This window comes from Aristolochia californica, unplaced genomic scaffold, assembly GCF_029961685.1.
Source record: "Aristolochia californica isolate CCGP_79_NKW_82.1479 unplaced genomic scaffold, dmAriCali1.0.hap1 SCAF_2, whole genome shotgun sequence".
Classification (NCBI taxonomy): domain Eukaryota; kingdom Viridiplantae; phylum Streptophyta; class Magnoliopsida; order Piperales; family Aristolochiaceae; genus Aristolochia; species Aristolochia californica.
The window spans coordinates 5,596,593-5,614,625 of record NW_027181881.1 but is presented as its reverse complement, the minus strand read 5'-3'; the positions used below and the strand labels follow the sequence as shown (position 1 = coordinate 5,614,625).

The following is an 18,033-nucleotide window of genomic DNA, read 5'->3' as shown; positions in this document are numbered from 1 at the left end:
TAACAATTCGCATACACCATGAGTCATGCCTTCAAATTCAACTTCAGCACTTGATCTTGATACTACCTTCTGTTTTTTGTTTTTCCATGTGACAAGATTACTGTTGGAAGACAGGGCCCAAACCCGCACGACCAAGGAAGGCTCACATATCAAAGTGTATTAGAAGATGGGGCCAAGCCCATAAGACCAAGGAAGACCCATGCATCCAAGAGAGATTGAAGATGGGGTTAAGGCCCACAAATCAAGCATAAGGCCCATAGGTCCACATACATTGATGGCAGGATGGTAAATAAAGGGTCATCTCATAGAGATGGCAGTGATGTAATTATGTTAAGTTCCAGGGTTAAACCCCTAAACCCTAAACCCTAAATTCAGGGGTATTATTGTAATATTGTAGTTTCATAAATCTATAAATAGAACTTCAAGGGGAGGGTAAGGAGAATCAATTCCATAACCTTCTTCCTCCAGTTTTCTCCCCATGGGTTTCTTTCCCTTTTTCTCCATGAGCTAAATTCATGGAGTCCTAAAAATCAACATGGTATCAGAGCTTTGATTTTCAGGACTCCGACTATGGTTTCTCAGGTTCATTCTCCGTTGTGTTCCTTTTTTTAGTTGATATTTATTTTTTATGATTGATTTTTTTTCTTTTTCTGCTGCTATTCTCTCTGTGAACAAGTGCTAGTTCCTTAACATTTTTTTTCCTTCTTGCTCGTTATTATTGTTGTTTTCCGTCCTTGAAAACTTGTTTGAATTGTTCTACGGCCATGGCTTCCGCATTGGTGTAGATGCCTGCGGCTTTCTAGTATGCCACACAATTCTCTGTGACTTTTTCAAAGTACTATTGACCAGTGAGTGGCAGGATCATTGTCACTCTCATAAATTTCTCAAATGGCCCAGTAACGATGTCTCGGAAGAAGTCATCGCTGGAGTTGAGGTCGTCTGCCGTCTTCTTTGTCTCTCATTCGGCCATTTTCATCTGCGTGTTCTCTCTACTTCTGCTTTCGGCCAGAGACTTCGGCGTCGACGTACTATTAGAAGAAACATTGGGGGATATATGAGACGCACTTCTGCACCGTGTCCTTGGCGTCCTTGGATATCTTCGCGTTCGCCGGCAGCGCCTTCTTCATGATCCGACTCACGTTAGCGATCGGAAGGAACCTGTCCTGCTCCCTCGGTGAGAACTCGCTGTTAGCGTTGCTGTTATTCTATCCCCCCGATTCGTTGTCTGAGTCTGCCATATGAAAACATTACGGTGGAAGAGTCTCTGTTGGATTTTCTAAGCCGTCTTTGCTGTCGTTGTGATCCCGTGCTGTTTGGGAGCGTACTGCGGGGAAGATGATATTTCTGGAAGGTCTATTCTGGAGTGAAGTTTTTTTTCGAAAAGTCCTCTCTGTCCAGAATTGATGTCGAAAAGTTTCCTCCGGAGCCAAGCTCTGTTGCCGCCGAGCTTCCTAAGTGCCAGCTATGCGTTGCTATTTTGGAAGTTGTTGTTATCGATGTTCGACTTAAATCTCGGTGATGTCTCTTATTTTGGAAAGGTTCCGTTTCGATTTCGTCATCGAGATTTCTTTGCGGGATCCTCCATCCGAACGCTGCTGCTATTCAGAAAGGAAAGTTTCCTTGTTTCGAGCCGTTCGAGGGAGGAAGAAGATGATTAAATATTTTCTAAGTTAAGAAATATTATTTCAGCGCCTAAGTTCGGAAAGGTTAATTGAGCGCAATCCTGACTCGCCCGAGTCAAGTCAGCGCAGCCCGTGCCCGAGTTCCCAGCCAACCACTCTTCTGTTCCAGACCGAGTCAAGTCGGATCAACCCGGACCGGGTCAATTTGGGTCCGGGTCAACCTGACGCTGGCCTCTTAATTTCTGCCTCGGGATGCATGCCCAAGATTTCGGGGCGATTTGGTAAAAATTATTTTCTCTGGCTGGATGATTATTTTTGAAGAATTGACAGATTATTTCTTGGTGTGCATATTATTTGGTCCAAATATGTGCATTGGATTATTTCATGGGTCATTTTACAAGGATTATTTTGGGTCGTGTTAAGTGAGCCTAAGCCATGCCCATTTTAGCTACTGCTATTGTGTCTCTTTTGATGAGACATTATTATAGAAGAGGTAGTCTCATACCATTATTTATTGTCAACCTCGTCGAAAATATCAAATTGTTTTTGGTTGGGAGTCCATGATGGCGGAACTTCATCCCCGTAAACAATATCAAATTTATTTGTGGTTGGGAGTCCATGACGGAGGAACTTGTTTGTATATTTATTGTCAACCTAGTAAAAAATATCAAATTTATTTGTGGTTGGTTGTGGTTGGGAGTCCATGACGGAGGAACTTCATCCCCGTCAAAAATATCAAAAACTTTTTGGTTGGAAGTCCTTGACGGAGGAACTTATTGTTATATTTATGTTACCACCCCTCAGTAATATCATATATTACTCTACCACTTCAGAATCGTTGTCTGTGGAGGGACACAGTGATGGAGGAGGACACTTCAGATAAATGTCTTAGCGGCTAGAAGTGATTTACTCTCATTGATATTATACTAGTTGGGCCTCATGAACGAGAGCACCAGCGTGAGGGGGAGTGTTGGAAGATGAAGGGATATTATACAAAAAAAGATTTATACATCATTTGCAGCAAGCTGGGAGTTCATGCTATTCTCTCACCCCCAGCTTGAGGGGGAGTGTTGGAAGATATGGCCCAAACCCGCACGACCAAGGAAGGCTCACATATCAAAGTGTATTAGAAGATGGGCTCATAAGACCAAGGAAGACCCATGCATCCAAGAGAGATTGAAGATGGGATCAAGGCCCACAGATCAAGGATAAGGCCCATAGGCCCACATACATTGATGACATTATGGTAAATAAAGGGTCATCTCATAGAGATGGCAGTGATGTAATTATGTTAAAGTCCAGGGTTAAACCCCTAAACCCTAAACCCTAAGTTTAGGGGTATTATTGTAATATTGTAGCTTCATAAATCTATAAATAGAGCTTCAGGGGGAGGGTAAGGAGAATTAATTCTATAACCCTTCTTCCTCCAGTTTTCTCCCAATGGGTTTCTTTCCTTTTTTCTCCATGAGCTAAATTCATAGAGTCCTGAAAATCAACAATTAGCTTCCACAAAAGTAAAGTAACCAGATGTGGATCTTCTAGTTGTCTGATCACCTGCCCAATCAAAATCTATGTATCATTCAATATTAGAGATACTTTTTTTTGCGAATAACAAACTTTTTCTTAGAGCACTCTTTAAGTATCTCAAGATTTGATAGACCACTTCCATATGTTCTTCACTTGGTGCATGCATGAACTGACTCACAACGCTCACCGCATATGCTACATCTGGCCTTGTGTGTGATAGGTAGATTAATCTTCCAACCAACCGCTTATAACGCCCCTTGTCTGTTGGGGTTTGATATGGGAGAATTCTGAGCTTATGATTCATTTTTATGGGCGTCTCTACCGGTTTACAATCAATCATTCCAGTTTCGGCTAGAAGGTCTAACACATATTTTCGTTGTGAAAGGAAGACTTCATGTTTCGATCTTGCTACCTCAATTCCCAAAAAATATTTAACTTCTTTGAGATCCTTCATTTCGAATTTAGTGGCTAAATACTCCTTTAAAGCTTGTATTTCACCTGGGTCATCTCCTGTCAAGATCATATCATCAACATACACAATTAAAGTTGTGACTTTACCTTCTTTGTGTTTTATAAACAAAGTACGATCTGAGTGAGTTTGCTTATAGCCAAACTCCTTCATTGTAGCCGAGAATCTCCCAAACCACATTCTTGGTGAATGTTTTAGCCCGTACAATGACTTCTTCAATTTACAAACTTTACCTTGACACAAAGAACTACTTTTAACTCTGTGTGGTAGCTCCATGTAGAATTCTTCTTCTAAGTCTCCATTGAGAAAGATATTTTTAACATCAAATTGTTGTAGAGGCCAGTCTCGATTTGCTGCTATAGATATAAGAATGCGAATTGTATTGATCTTAGCTATTGTTGCAAAAGTATCCTGGTAGTCTACCCCATACCTTTCCGTATATCCTTTCGCAACTAGTCGAACTTTATATCTGTCAATACTTCCATCCGGTTTGAGTTTCACCATGAACACCCATCGACATCCAACTATCTTCACTCCTTTAGGTTGTGGAACAAGTTCCCAAGTGACATTTTTTTGTAGAGCCTTCATCTCTTCGTTCATCGCCTTTCTCCATTTTGGATTAGCTAAAACATCTTACACGTTACTAAGAATAGAAACCCTGGAAAATTGATCAACAGTAAATGCATACAATTTAGTCAACTTATGGGAGGACGCATAGTTGTTGATAGAGTATTTGTCTTGGCTTCAAGATCAGGTTCATACTATTTTTTTGGAACTCTCCTATTCAATCTTTGTGGATATCTAGGAATTATATTTTTTGTAGGAACACACATTTCATGTGACTCATCAAGCACAAGGTTCGTATTTACTTGAGGAAGAACATTTTGGGTTGAATCTTCAGTTGATGGTGCAGACGGAGGCAACTCTAAGGGTTCTTCAGAAGAAATTAATGATTCACTTTCGGCTTCATGGTTTTGATCACAATCTTGTTGCACAACTGGTTGTTTAAAAATTCATTTACCACTTTTAACTCAAGAAACTCAGCACCTCTACTACTATTCTCTAATTGAACATTCTCTTCACTTGAGCTCTCCCCTTGAAGAGAATTCCAAGAGACTCCCCCTGAGTAATAAGGCTTTAAATCATGGAAAGAGGCATCTAGAGTCACATGGAGCTTTCAGGTGTGTGGATCATAACACCGATATCCTTTTTTAAATTCAGAATAACCAATAAAAACACATCGCTTGGCACATGGATCAAGTTTATTTCACAAGATTTCTGGGATATGAACATATAAGGTACACCCAAAAATGCGGGGTTTAAGATTTGGAAGATGGGGAGTGGAAATTAGGGATTGCAGTTTGTGTTGAGTTTGAAAGTCTATTACTCGAGAAGGTGTTCAATTAATGAGGTAGGCAACAGACTTAACAACTTCTCCCCAATAAAATCGAGGCATGTTCATGCCTAAGAGGGACGCACGCACTACTTCCAAAAGTTGTCTATTCTTCCTCTCTTCCAATCCATTTTATTAGGGAGTATAGGTGTAGGAGGTCTGATGGCGAATGTCATGATTGTTCAGAAAATTTCTGAGAGAAGCATCAACAAACTCCGTACCATTTTTAGATTGCAAAACACAAATTTGCTTTTAGTACTGAGTGTGTATCATTTAATGAAAATTCTGAAATGCTTGACATACATCACTCTTTTTTTTATAAGTAAGGATACCCAAGTCATTCTAGCCTATTCATCAATAAATGTCACAAAGTAACGAGCTCTAGAAATAGAGGGAACCTTTGCAGGACCCCAAACATCAAAATGAATAACCTCAAAGGGTTCAGAAATTTTATTCAAACTTGGTAAATAAGAGATACGGTGGCTCTTAGTCAGTTCACAAGTGTCACAATGAAAATCCAAATAATTCAAACTTGAAAAAAGTTTTGGTTGCAATTTCTTGAGATAACCAAAAGAAAGATGGCCTAATCTTTGGTGCCATAACCATATAGTTGCTTGAGCACTGCTAGCTTGATTGGCTTGACTGATCTTCGATCCCCCATTCTCTATCAATTCCAAATAGTAGAGTTTGCCACTATAACACCATAAACAAGAATATTCCAGGTTAGAATATCTTGAAAGACAAAAAATGAGGGCAAATGAGGGCCAGAAAGTTACAGTACAAGCAAGAGTTGAAGTAATTTGGCTAATAGACAAAAAATTGTATTGAAGAGATGGAACAACAAGGACAATATCTAATGTAAGATTATTAGACAAGATCATAGATCCTTCCCCAGTAATAGGAGAGGTACTACCATTGGCGGTGGAAATAATGGATTGAGGATAAGGTATGACAAGTTTTAACTGACTGGAATCCCTCGTCATGTGATTGGATACACCTGTATCAATAATCCAAGTTGTATTCTTAGAATTTTCATAGAATACTGATGCTTTACGAATAATACCTAGATGAGCAACATTTGCCATAGGTAGCAGTTGTTCTTCGGTAGATGTCACCATAGCTTTCCCAACAATCTTTTTTCGACATTTTTTTGAGAAGTCTCACCACTCCAGATAGCCAATAATCTCATAACATCGTTGTTGCGAATGTTCTTTTTCCCCGCAGTGACTGCATACCCAGTTGTTAGCTTTTCCAAAGGATTGAGTGTTTCGACTGCTTGATGATCCTTGTCGATTTTGGTTGACCAACATAACCGAGTTTTCTGAAATTGGACGATAACTCTCCATTGTTTGTCTCTATTGAAATTCTCTCATGACATATGCATATGTGATCTCCAAATCAAGTTTTGGGTCTTTTCGCAAGATTTCTCCACGAACCTAATCAAACTCAGAGTCAAGCCCACTGAGAAAAATATGAACTCGAAGCCTAGCCATTGCAGAGTGCAACTGGATTATCCCTTTGACTGGTCCTTCCTAAAATGTAGTTCTATGATCAATCTACTGGAAAATAGCAACCAGTTCATTGTAGTACGTTGATAATGGTCTACCATTTTGTTTGGTAGAAAAAAATCTCTGGTTCAACTCAAATATATAGGTTTCGTCTGATCCATCATAGAACGTTTTTTATACGGCTTCCCATATCTCCTTAGCAGTGGAGAGGAGAATAAATCGCTGCATTAGCAACGAACTCATTGAGTCAATAAGCCAAATTTTCACTCTTTGATTTTGAGTAATCCATGTGCCAAGATTGAGATCTTCAGATACTGGTTTTCTAATTTCGTCTGTGAGATATCCAACTTTTTTGTGAGCACCAATATTCATCTCCATGAACTGAGACCATAACTAGTAATTGGTCTCATTGAGGATGACTTCAGTTGGAAAGGCAGGATTGTCTTGGTGAACGATAATTTGCGGTGATGGTGCTGGGATAAGTTCAGTTGATGCAGCTATAGTGGTAGCCATCAATTTTTGTCACTGGATTACCCAGATTAGTCCCAACCCCAACTTGTCCGGTCTGGTTCGATTTGGTCAGTTCGGTTCGGCCTGGTCCGGTCTGGTTCAGATCCACTGGGTTGACCCACCAGTCTCGGTCTGGTCCGGATCCACTGGTTTGACCCACCGGTCTCGGTCGGTTCGGTCGACAGAAAAATAAAGGAACAATAGTTCCTAAGTTAAGAAAACAAAATCACCTCTTCTCCTTTGGCGACGAAGACGGTGCATCGGCGGTGGTCGGCGGTTCGTTGGCTTCCGGGAGTCTGAGTCCCGTCGGAGTTTTGGCAGTTGGTCGATGTTACGACGACAAATGAAAGCTCTTCAACGATGGCAGAACGTCTTCAGTTTTGTGGTACGATCGTCGACGACAACAAGGCTGGTGGTCGGTCGTCAACGGTCATCGGCGATATTCTTCGGCTATGGGACAGAGTTGTACGGAAACCATCGAGCCACAACAGAAAAACAGAGTTCTGCTCTAGTTTTTATTTTCAGCGACTTCCTTCGACGATGGGGACGACTACAGAAGCAGATCTTCGGTGACTGAAAGGAGAAGAGAATTCTCCCGCTTTGATACCATGTAAAACGAAGGTTTCAAATAATACTTCTCTGATCTATATTCTTCTCTCAAACGGAGGTATTTAACATACAATTACACCCTAAAGATAGATCCAAATCATATCGTAAAATTAGGGAACAAATTGTTTAGATCCTACGATTACTGTAACTCTATAGATTTTACATCTCATTTCAATAGAAAAAATCATTTTTTCTTGGAAAGTAGACTCGAATATCTTTTTGTCAATATATAATTTGCAATATGAAAAACTCAGTATAGTGGTGAAAAACATAAAACAACTAATAGGTGTAGGGATTGAAAAAAAACATAAATACGAAACTTAAACTACTAGAGATAATAAATCAGAAAATGTCACATTACCTCTGTAGGTTGACCAAGTCAACTCACACAACCTGCTGTGATACCATGTTGAATTTATGGAAAAGAAAAATACTTCATTGACCTATTATAATCAAAGTACATGAACCTCTATTTATAATAAAGGAAGGTAGTAGAATCCAATTACAATAAAACTATTTTTGTCTCAATTACACCCAAACTCTAACACTTAAATAAAAGTCCTAACATAATTAAATAACTCAATATAAATAGAAGACAACATAACTCAAACTAGAACTCTTCTATGAGGACATGACCATAAGATAAAGATGTCAGCTCGTGGCTATGTTTGTGGGTCCCACTTGATCTTCTAACCAGCTTGTGGTTATCTTTGTGAGTCCTTCTTGATCTTCCAACCAGTTTGTGGTTATCTTTGTGAGTCCCACTTGATCTTCCAACTTATGTGATAATGACGCCAACTCATGGTAATCATGGTGGGTCTTATTTCTTATGGGTTTGGACCCATTTTATAATACTCTTAGATATATGGGTCTTCCTTGGTCATGTGATTTAGCTTACAATACTCTTAGATATGTGGGTTTTCCTTGGTCGTGTGGCCCATCTTATAATACTCTTAGATATGTGGGTTTTTCTTGATCGTGTGACCCATCTTACAACACTCTTATATATGTGGGTCTTTCTTGATCATGTGGGCCTTATCAATTGTAATTTTTACCCATTTTGACACCAAATGAAATCTCATCCATTGAAAGCTATTCTATAATGCATTCTAAAATTTAATTTATACAAAGCTTACATTTGATTAGCAAAAAGGCAAAAAAATATGGTCAAAATACCTAATATTCATTAATAATTGTAACAATAGATAAGTTACATTTGATTTTATATTGGAAAATTTACCTTCCTTCTAAATAAAAGATTTATATTCAATTTAGTAATTAAATCACACATAAATTTATGTAATAAAAAAACCTAAAAAATTATGAATATTTTTAAAAGGTAGAAAAAATAATAAAATACGTAATTATTATTTAGTGGATTGTAGAAAAAAAAAAATTGATTGCAAGGTTTTTGGATATAGAATTTGGGTATTGAGGTCTCCAAGGAAGAGTTTAAAATTTAAAAGAAATATTTCATCATTTAGGGTCTATTTTCTATTGTTTTGAGAAAAGAAAAGAAATACAAACTTGAGAGAGAAGTTTTTAATTTTTTTTCTTTTTTCACATATATCTAACAAGAAAAACTATATTTATCGGATCACGTTTTTTCATCACTTTTTCTGTTCCAAACCTCAGTCCAATTTGGCTGAACTTCAAATCGGAAAACGACTTCTCGGTTGAGAATCTCAGATACTCTCCCCCTTCCTTCAGACTCTGACGACCCAAAAATTAAGGCGAATCAGTGCTTTCTCTATCATTTGATATCATTCTAAATTAGAAGTAATTATGTGGACCAAACTGAGTACTGTTGGTGAAAAGTAATAATGGTGATGACCTGTCTGTGGAATCAGGACTCTCAAATTCATGTACACTTTACTGTGTAAGATTTTAGACTTGCACAGAGAAAATGGATGTTTACTTTTTCTGAAAATTGCCATGTCTGCTGTCTCTTCGCTTTCTTCACCCCACTGCCGAGCTTCAAGAACGCAGAACAGCTGCCATCAGGGTTCATTATTGAGGAATATAACGCCATGAAGCCTCTGCGCAAGCCGGGACCCTCCAAAATGTTTGAGACAGATGTGGTCTCGCCACTCTCTACAGCTGCGTAGCTGTGATTCCAATTCCGGTGTTTGCTTCTTTGTTTTGTTAGTGAAGGAGCTGGAGCGATGATGACGCGTTTGTACCAGTAGAAAACCCAGAATGGGCTGCGTGTTAATTTGATTGGTTGAATTTTCTTCAGCGGGCCCTTCGTTTGTTCTGAGACAAGGGCGCGAAGGGCAGTGTCCCGCTCTGGAAGAGGGTAATGGCCGCGTTGCGTCGGGAAGTCCCCACTTTGAGAGGTCTCTTTTAAGAGAGCTGTAAAGTTTGGCATTTACGACACGCTGTTTCTGCTACCGCCCATCACTCTCTAGTACGATTGTGGTATTTCACTATTTCAGTTGCTGAGAGGCTCAGAGACGAGAGAGCGAGACGGGATCCCCGTGATTTGCAAAGACAAACGTGTTTGTTAGGGAAACTAGAACTTCTTCACCTGCAATTTCTTCTTCTTCTCCGTTTCATTCTTTGGGTTATTGGGCCGATAGCTCTGAACCTCATTTCCTGCTAATAAATCCTGGTTTCTGCAGTCATTACTCATTAGTCATTCGTCAATGGCTTCGGAAACCTAACAAAACACCTTCTGCAACAGTTAATGCGATAGGCCTTACCCTTTCACACGGGAAGAGGTTATGACAGTAACTAGCCGGTACCATGAGATGCATTGCATTTATTAACAAAAAATAAGTGGATAGGGTTGATTCTGGTTCGACAGATACGGGCCGAAAGGATGAGCCGATTGCTCACGAAAGGAGAGAAGAAAAAGATAAGACAAATATCAGAGAGAAGAAGAAACAAAACAGAGCAAGAGACAGAAGGTGTCAAAAGGCTTTTGAGCTAGAGATGGAAGTGGAGACACGGAGAGGAGGAATGCACATGTCCGCTGACGGTCGCAAAGGAATCACGTGGCTCTAGCATTTTAACTCTTGACCTACGCCCTGGATATCCAAGCTCCTCTCCTCCCCTTTCCCCCTTCATCAGTAATCCGTACATCCTTCTTATTTGGTCTCCCTGTTCTCACACAGTCGTTCACAAATCTCTCTTTTGCTCCTGTAACTCCCTCCCTCTCTCTCTCTCTTTCACAAATCTCTCTTTTGCTCCTGTAACTCCCTCCCTCCCTCTCTCTCTCTCTCTCTCTCTCTCTCTCTCTCTCTCTCTCTCTCATGGGTATCAGAGCCATTGTAGCTCTAGCATACCCACCATCCGGAGAACCTCACCACCAGCTCCACCACCACCACCTTCTCCACTCTCAGCACCAGCATTTGTTCCGGCCCACCAAGTTTATTATCATAATTGGGGTATCTGTAGCATTAGTCATCCTACTACTCGTCGCCGTTATATTTTTTTTTACTTTCCGACGACACAAATCCAGCAAATCCAATCGCAGTACAGCGTCCACTGTGAACCAGAAATATGGAGGTTTTAGTCACAAGAACATTTGCAGCAATGCTAGCCCTGGTAAGTGCATCTGAAGTAGATTTACTTTTGGTACTCATGGTGGGATTGCTTGATGATTTGTTTTCCATTCCTCTGGTAAGATATGGCGAACTGTCTATATATGGGGATTGTTGGCCCCCCTTCGCTGAGCAAGTTTAGAGGAGGTCAGGTGTTCACATACAAAGAGCTAGAGGTAGCCACAGATTCATTCAACCCAGAGAATGTGATTGGCAATGGAGGCTTCGGAGTTGTTTACAGAGGGATTTTGAGTGATGGAACAGTTGCTGCTATTAAGATGTTGAACAGAGAAGGGAAACAAGGAGAGCGTGAATTCAGGGTGGAGGTACGTATTTGTCATTAACTCTCTCCTGCTACCGGTTTTTGATATCATTGAAATTTGCCTTTCTGGTTTACCAAATCCGTTTATAAAAAACCAACGCGGAGACGAAAGTATTTTTCTAATCACAGAATCTTTAAATCCCAATGCGTGTAAGAGAGGTAAATTATTTTATTTCCTTATCTCTGTCCCTCCTCAATATTTAATTTTAGAGTGCATCGGTGTCTCTGGTTTTTCTTTTTTTCTTTTTTCTATGATCTCTAAATAAAACAGAAGCTATACAGATAAAAAAAAAAACCCAGTTTCTATGAGGAAGGTTTATCTGTTTTTCTGGTAATTTTCTTATTACTCTATCATTCTGAGCATTATTCAAACAGAGACGAAGCCTGGGCGCAGATGTTGACTTCCCAACAAATGGTTGAAATCATCCCCGGCTCTTTGTTTTTCGTGGAAATCATCTGGTGGGAGCTCTTTTCAGGGCTTGCTTAGTAAACAGACTGGTCCAACAACGGCCATTATTTTGTCTTCCAATAGCCTGGATGCCGTGGCCCTTTGTATCATGAAGGGCTCGATTGCGTAGCACGAGGCTATCTCTTGTTCCTGCATTTACCCAACACTCTCCTATTTGGTTTTTGACTTTAAAAAACGGGTGCTTCTGCATTCCTCGAGTGGACACGTTTTAAGATTTAGAACTTCAAATAACCTTAGTGCACATTAGACTGAACTCCATGGATCACCATCCTCAAACTGCAACTCAGAAAGTTCTGAACGAATCTGTTCTTTTATGGGCTGCTGAAATGTTTGACAAAACACACAAATACCTATGTAGTATCTTAAAAATACCTAGAAATCTTTGATGTTGTGTTAACAAAAACATGTATAATTGCTTGACAAATGGAGGCTGTTAATAGGTGTCGTAAGTATTCTTTATGATGATTTATTGTCTTAGATCATCATTTTGTCAAATTGAGGGGAAAATATTCATTTTCTAAAAGACATAACCAGTTCCATTGACATCACCCTCTATCAAGCAAATATTCTTCTCTTTTATGGAGCTTGATGTTAGGATCATGTAGGTAAATCCTGAGAAACTCAAGGGAATGTAAGTAATTGTGCACTATGCTGGTAATTAACCTTTTTTTTTTTTTATTCAAGTGTATTTCAACTTATCTGACCTTTGGGTCGACCCTATAGAGCTTTCTTTTGCTTTTAGAACAAACTCCTCTTCTACTTTTGGCTGCAAAAAGCAGTTTTTGCTTTCTACTCTCTTCCGTTTTGCTAGTTACTATCATTAATGAATAGTAAAAATGAATACAAAGAACAAAAGTAATTTTTAATTTCTTCCAAAGAAATTTCCAAAAGTTAATCTAGATCATTCTTTCCTCAAAGAATGTAGTACTCAATGTTCGACCAACAAGACCACACCAGTTATATGTCTCATTGCAGAAACATATTCATAGATTTGCTTCTAATTAGTAGGTTTTCCAATTGCAGGTTGATCTTTTGAGCCGTTTGCACTCACCCTACTTGGTTCAGCTGCTAGGCTATTGTGCTGACCAGCACCATCGGCTACTGGTCTTTGAGTTCATGCCAAATGGGAGCCTCCAAAACCATCTTCATCCTTCCTCCAACAAGAAATATCAGCTGTTGAACTGGGGAACCCGCTTGAGGATTGCCTTGGATTGTGCCAGAGGTCTAGAATTCTTGCATGAGCATTCAAACCAACCTGTTATCCACCGTGACTTCAAATGCAGTAATATTCTATTAGACCGCAATTTTAGAGCCAAAGTGTCAGACTTTGGTCTAGCCAAAATGGGTTCCGACAAAATCAATGGTCAGGTCACTACTCGGGTGATGGGGACGACAGGATATGTGGCCCCAGAGTAAGTGCATCTTGCCTTTTGCTGTATGCAGAAATCTTGTTCTGTAGAGGGACCATCACAACACCATCTATCAGAAACAAAAGCACACTTAGTTAATAATAACTAAAGGTCATTCTTCAATTATATTTCTCTCTGCTGGATGTTGCTTGTAAGTCCGCAAGTAATGAGGATGAGTTTGTGGTTGTGTAGGTATGCATCATCAGGGAAGGTTACGACTAAATCAGATGTTTACTGTTATGGGGTGGTTCTCCTAGAGCTTATAACTGGCCGGGTACCTGTCGACTCCAGAAGGATGCCTGGAGAACAAGTTCTAGTGTCATGGGTTGGTAGCCAAACTCTGCTAATTTATTGTTAAATTAACAAATTTTGTAAAGATATCACATTTTATCTGAGAAAGATAAGAGTTCATATCTTAAGATATAAATCTAATAAATGATTTGGGTACGCTGGTACTATGAAGAATATATCTAGTCCCCTTTACCACTTAGAAGCAGTGAAGTTTGGTAGATTTCATATTTTTTAAATCGAGGCTATTAGCATAATTATGCTATAATCTGCAGCAATTCCACCTAACTTACCATGTGTATTGTTCTTCATGGAGCAATAGCATATTTTCCCTTGCAATCCATTATAACTGTTAAGATACATGTCAAAATTAGATAACTCTCTCTCTCTCTCTCTCTCTCTCTCTCTCTCTCTCTCTCTCTCTCCTTGAAACAAAAAGTTTTGACTAGGGTCTTTTCTGATATCAGGCACTTCCAAGGTTGACAAATAGAGAAAAAGTTATGGAAATGGTGGATCCTGTTCTGGAAGGCCAGTATTCAAAGAAAGATCTAATTCAGGTGAACTTTAGCATAATCATTTTTTTTAACGATATTCTTATCCCAATTTATTTACTCTGACCATCTTAATAGTGATATTTTTCCTGCCATTTCTTCTCTTTGTCACAGGTAGCTGCTATTGCTGCTGTATGTGTGCAATCTGAAGCTGACTACCGACCTTTCATGACAGATGTGGTTCAATCTCTAATCCCACTGGTCAAGAACCTTTCAACAAGTGTTCCCAGCACACCTTACAAATCTCAGCACAGAAAAGTACCTTCGATGTCTTAATCACAGGCCCAGAATCTTAACCTCAATAAAAATCTGACCAGAACATGTGGAGATAAACCAAATATGCCAAAAACCACATTGCAAAACAAAAGAAGCTTTGGGTTGACTGAAACGAGTTTAAGAGGTTGAGCCTATAGGTTGGTCGATTTCAAAATCTTGTATATGTTGTAAGAGTTGGATGCCCAAAAATTGTTCACATTTTGAGCCATTTTCCTTTTCATTTATTAATGGGTTTCTAAGAATGTAATCATGCAGTGGTATCAGCTTATAGCACCACCAACGCACAATATGAAAATTGTTTTCTTGGGGAAATATACATTGTATCTTCGTAGCATGACACCTAAATGCTGCGATTTATTAAATATGTTTTAATACTGAAGATTAGTGAAAGATGTATTTGAATTCACATTCTAATTTGAATTTTTCAAGTGAATGAACAGGTTCTATGTAACACAACATACAAATAGTCATAATCATCATCTTTAGCTTGGTTAGAAACAGATTTCTGAGATTTTTAGGACAGACTCACCTACTTATTGCCAACTGACTGATCCCCGCTTGCTGTAGGCATAATTTGACACAAAGTGATGTCTTTGGTTCTTTCCTCCACCAACTAATCTCCCCAAAAAGCTGAAAAAATCCAAGAGGGGAAGTGAGAGGGATTTCTCCATTACTTTCTGCCTTCCACTTCATCTCTGATGAGTTTCCTTGCTCTCGCCAGAAGAGTTGGCCTTCATCTGCATACTCTGCTTGGCAGGACTCATGGAGTTCAAACTTCAGATGGAATCATGCCACTTGATTGTGATTCCAGTTGCCTGAGTAGAATTAGTCATCATCATCAGAACCAATGTCGATAACATTGGGGTCATCTACGTGAATCCACTTCATTATGTATCTTTTATTAATTCCATTCTCGGATCTGTCTTCTCACACAGACAATGAACAAGTGGCATCAAACCGTAACTTTTCACCATAATTTCTTTTCTCAGTAGAAATGTGCCCTCTGTTTGATTGTTCAAAAGCTAGCACTGTTCTTAAACTTGTGCTTCAGCTACATGAGTATGGTTTATCTATGTACAACATTCACCAGTAATCCATGCAGGAACATGAACCAGCTTCAAAATGGTGAAACTGTTTCCTATCTCTAACCACAATTTTCCTATTAAAACACATTGACACAAGCTTAATGGCAGAGTGGCAGTCATTGCAAATCCGGATATTCTTCACTATTCTCAGTTCTGATCCCGCATTTGTATGAATGAACCCGTATGCCAAAGCCAATTTCTCACTGTGGAAACCAACTGCATTTTCTTTTTCTTCCTCCTCCACATCAAGAATTACACCCTGTGTCTCTACAATATACCCCGCCTTTTTAATCTCTCTCATTATGTTCTCCCACTGTACGTATATATCATCTGATTCCTCATGTGACCTATCTCCTGCAACAAATTCATGAATGACACCCTCCACCTCGATTGAACTGCTCCCAGGAACTCTTTTAATCCTCCTCCTTTTCATGGTATTCCAAACGTTTTGAGCCTCATGTCCTCTATTAGATTCTGCATAGATGTTTGAGAGAACGACATAACGTCCATCATGGTCATGGTCTGATTCTAGGAGAAGACTTCCCACTCTCTTCGCCATTTCGGGATTCTTATGAAGTCTACATGAGCCAAGAAGTGCTCCCCAAACAACAGTATCAGGTCTAATTGGCATAGATGTGATAAACCTTTCAGCTTCTACTAACAAACCTGCACGACCAAGAAGATCAACCATACAAGCATAATGATCTAACTCAGGTTCAATTTTGTGGACCTTAGTCATAGAGTAGAAGTAGTCGAAGCCCCTCTCAACCCAACCCATGTGGCTACAAGCACACAAAACAGCAATATAACAGATGGAGTCCGGCTTGATGCCTTCACATTGCATCTGCTCAAAAAGCCAAATGGATTTTTCACCTTGTCCATTAGTTGCTAGCCCTGAAATGGCAGCTGTGTAGTTGTAAACATCTTTTTCAGGAGAAGACTCAAAAACTTGCATTGCTAGATTAATGCATCCACATTTTGCATACATGTCAATAAGAGCAGCGGAAAGCATTGAGTCTATTCTCTTACGTCTTTTTTCAATGTACAAATGAACCCATTTTCCATTTGTCAAAGCTCCTAACTGAGATGCTGAAGAGAGGATACTCACCAAGATTGCAGCATTGGGTTCTGGACCACCCAGCAATTGCATCTCTTTGAATAACTCCAACGCTTTCAACTGCCAACCATTTTGAGAACATCCAGAAATCATAATAACCCAAGAGATGAGGTTTCTCGTCGGCATGTCATTGAAAAGACGAGTGGCTTCATCCAAAAGGCCAAATTTGACAAGACCTGCAATCATAGTATTCCACGAAATAGAGTTTCTTTCAGGCATTTTATCAAATAGTGCAATGGCCCCCAATAAATCTTCGTTCCTCAGACAACCATTAATTAAGGAATTCCAGGATACAACATCTACACGGCTGCTTTCATTAAACACATGTCTTGCATCATCCAACCGTCCACAGACAGAGTAAAACTGAATAATTGAATTGCGAACAAAAATATCATCTTGAACAGTAGTCTTAGCGATCATAGAATGAAGCTGGCGACCTAAATTAAGTTGAAGTGAATTGGAGCAACACTGAAAGAGGAAAGTGAAGGTGAAGTTATTAGGTGAGAGGCCGAACTCGGGAATTTGTCTAAATATGAAAACTGAATTTGTGAGAGAATCGGAATCATGCTTGCGAGCGAAGCCCCGAATCAAGGTATTAAAGGGAAAAAGAGTTTGGGGAGCTGGGGAATGGACAAGGAGGAGAAAGGCGTAATCTATGTCACCAGATGGGTCGAGGGCAGAAAATGAAACGACAGGGCGGAAGGCGGATGAAGGGTAGGCCTCGCCGGTGATGACAAGGCGGGCGTGAGCTTGTTTAAACTGCGCCATGGATTTGCATTTGTGAAGGATGGAAGTAAGGCTAAGATATTGTTGATTAAGAATCGGATGTCCCATCAACATCCTGCAACTTTCAAAGGTTTTCTCCTGGTAGTCATATTTTCACCTCTAACAACTTTTTGAAGAATAAAATAGCGCCATTGCAGTGTGCATTCATGTTCAGTGGTGCTGAATTTATATCTAACAGCAAGCCGTTTTTTCAACATTTTCCCAGCAACCACAACTAACGTAATTTCTCAGAAGAACACACCCAACCAAACGTCGACGAAACATCAAAACTATACAATAAAAATGAACGAGCTGCTAACACACACTCCCTCTTAACCATTTACATGACGATACAATCAAAATTACCTACTTGCTTTATCTTGGAGGATCAGCAGAGTCAAATAATCGAGATCAGTGACCACGCATACTGCTTCTGTTTTTGCGAGGCATCTAAAATGACGTGTGAGTCTCCTACGATAAGGAATCAGCCGATTATGGAGTGAGAGTGAAAATTACATTAGTTTTTAACGTGCTCAATGGGTAGTGGAAAGTATTTTCTTGTGTT

General features: G+C 39.6%; 2 protein-coding genes across 2 annotated transcripts; one reads left to right on the top strand and one right to left on the bottom strand.

Annotated features, from left to right (window-relative positions):
• The first annotated feature begins 10,087 nt into the window (after positions 1–10,087).
• Positions 10,088–14,938, top strand: LOC137956556 (probable serine/threonine-protein kinase PBL7). The gene is made up of 6 exons (XM_068804098.1): positions 10,088–11,190; positions 11,271–11,512; positions 13,001–13,389; positions 13,579–13,711; positions 14,142–14,231; positions 14,340–14,938. The coding sequence occupies exons 1-6, from the start codon at positions 10,896–10,898 to the stop codon at positions 14,499–14,501; spliced, it is 1,311 nt and encodes a 436-aa protein (XP_068660199.1). The 5' UTR covers positions 10,088–10,895; the 3' UTR covers positions 14,502–14,938.
• LOC137956555 (pentatricopeptide repeat-containing protein At5g66520-like) lies at positions 13,377–17,678 on the bottom strand. Its single transcript, XM_068804097.1, has 2 exons — positions 15,031–17,678; positions 13,377–13,456 (listed from the first exon to the last, which is right to left on the bottom strand). The coding sequence occupies exon 1, from the start codon at positions 17,541–17,543 to the stop codon at positions 15,585–15,587; it is 1,959 nt and encodes a 652-aa protein (XP_068660198.1). The 5' UTR covers positions 17,544–17,678; the 3' UTR covers positions 13,377–13,456; positions 15,031–15,584.
• Between the last annotated feature and the right edge of the window lie 355 nt (positions 17,679–18,033).

Bases quoted from the DNA above. Each gene is read 5' to 3' on its own strand.
- LOC137956556 (XM_068804098.1), top strand. From the start codon at position 10,896: ATGGGTATCAGAGCCATTGTAGCTCTAGCATACCCACCATCCGGAGAA. The intron at 11,191-11,270 runs GTAAGTGCATCT...TCCTCTGGTAAG, and splicing joins TTGCAGCAATGCTAGCCCTG to ATATGGCGAACTGTCTATAT. The intron at 13,390-13,578 runs GTAAGTGCATCT...GTGGTTGTGTAG, and splicing joins ACAGGATATGTGGCCCCAGA to GTATGCATCATCAGGGAAGG.
- LOC137956555 (XM_068804097.1), bottom strand. From the start codon at position 17,543: ATGTTGATGGGACATCCGATTCTTAATCAACAATATCTTAGCCTTACT.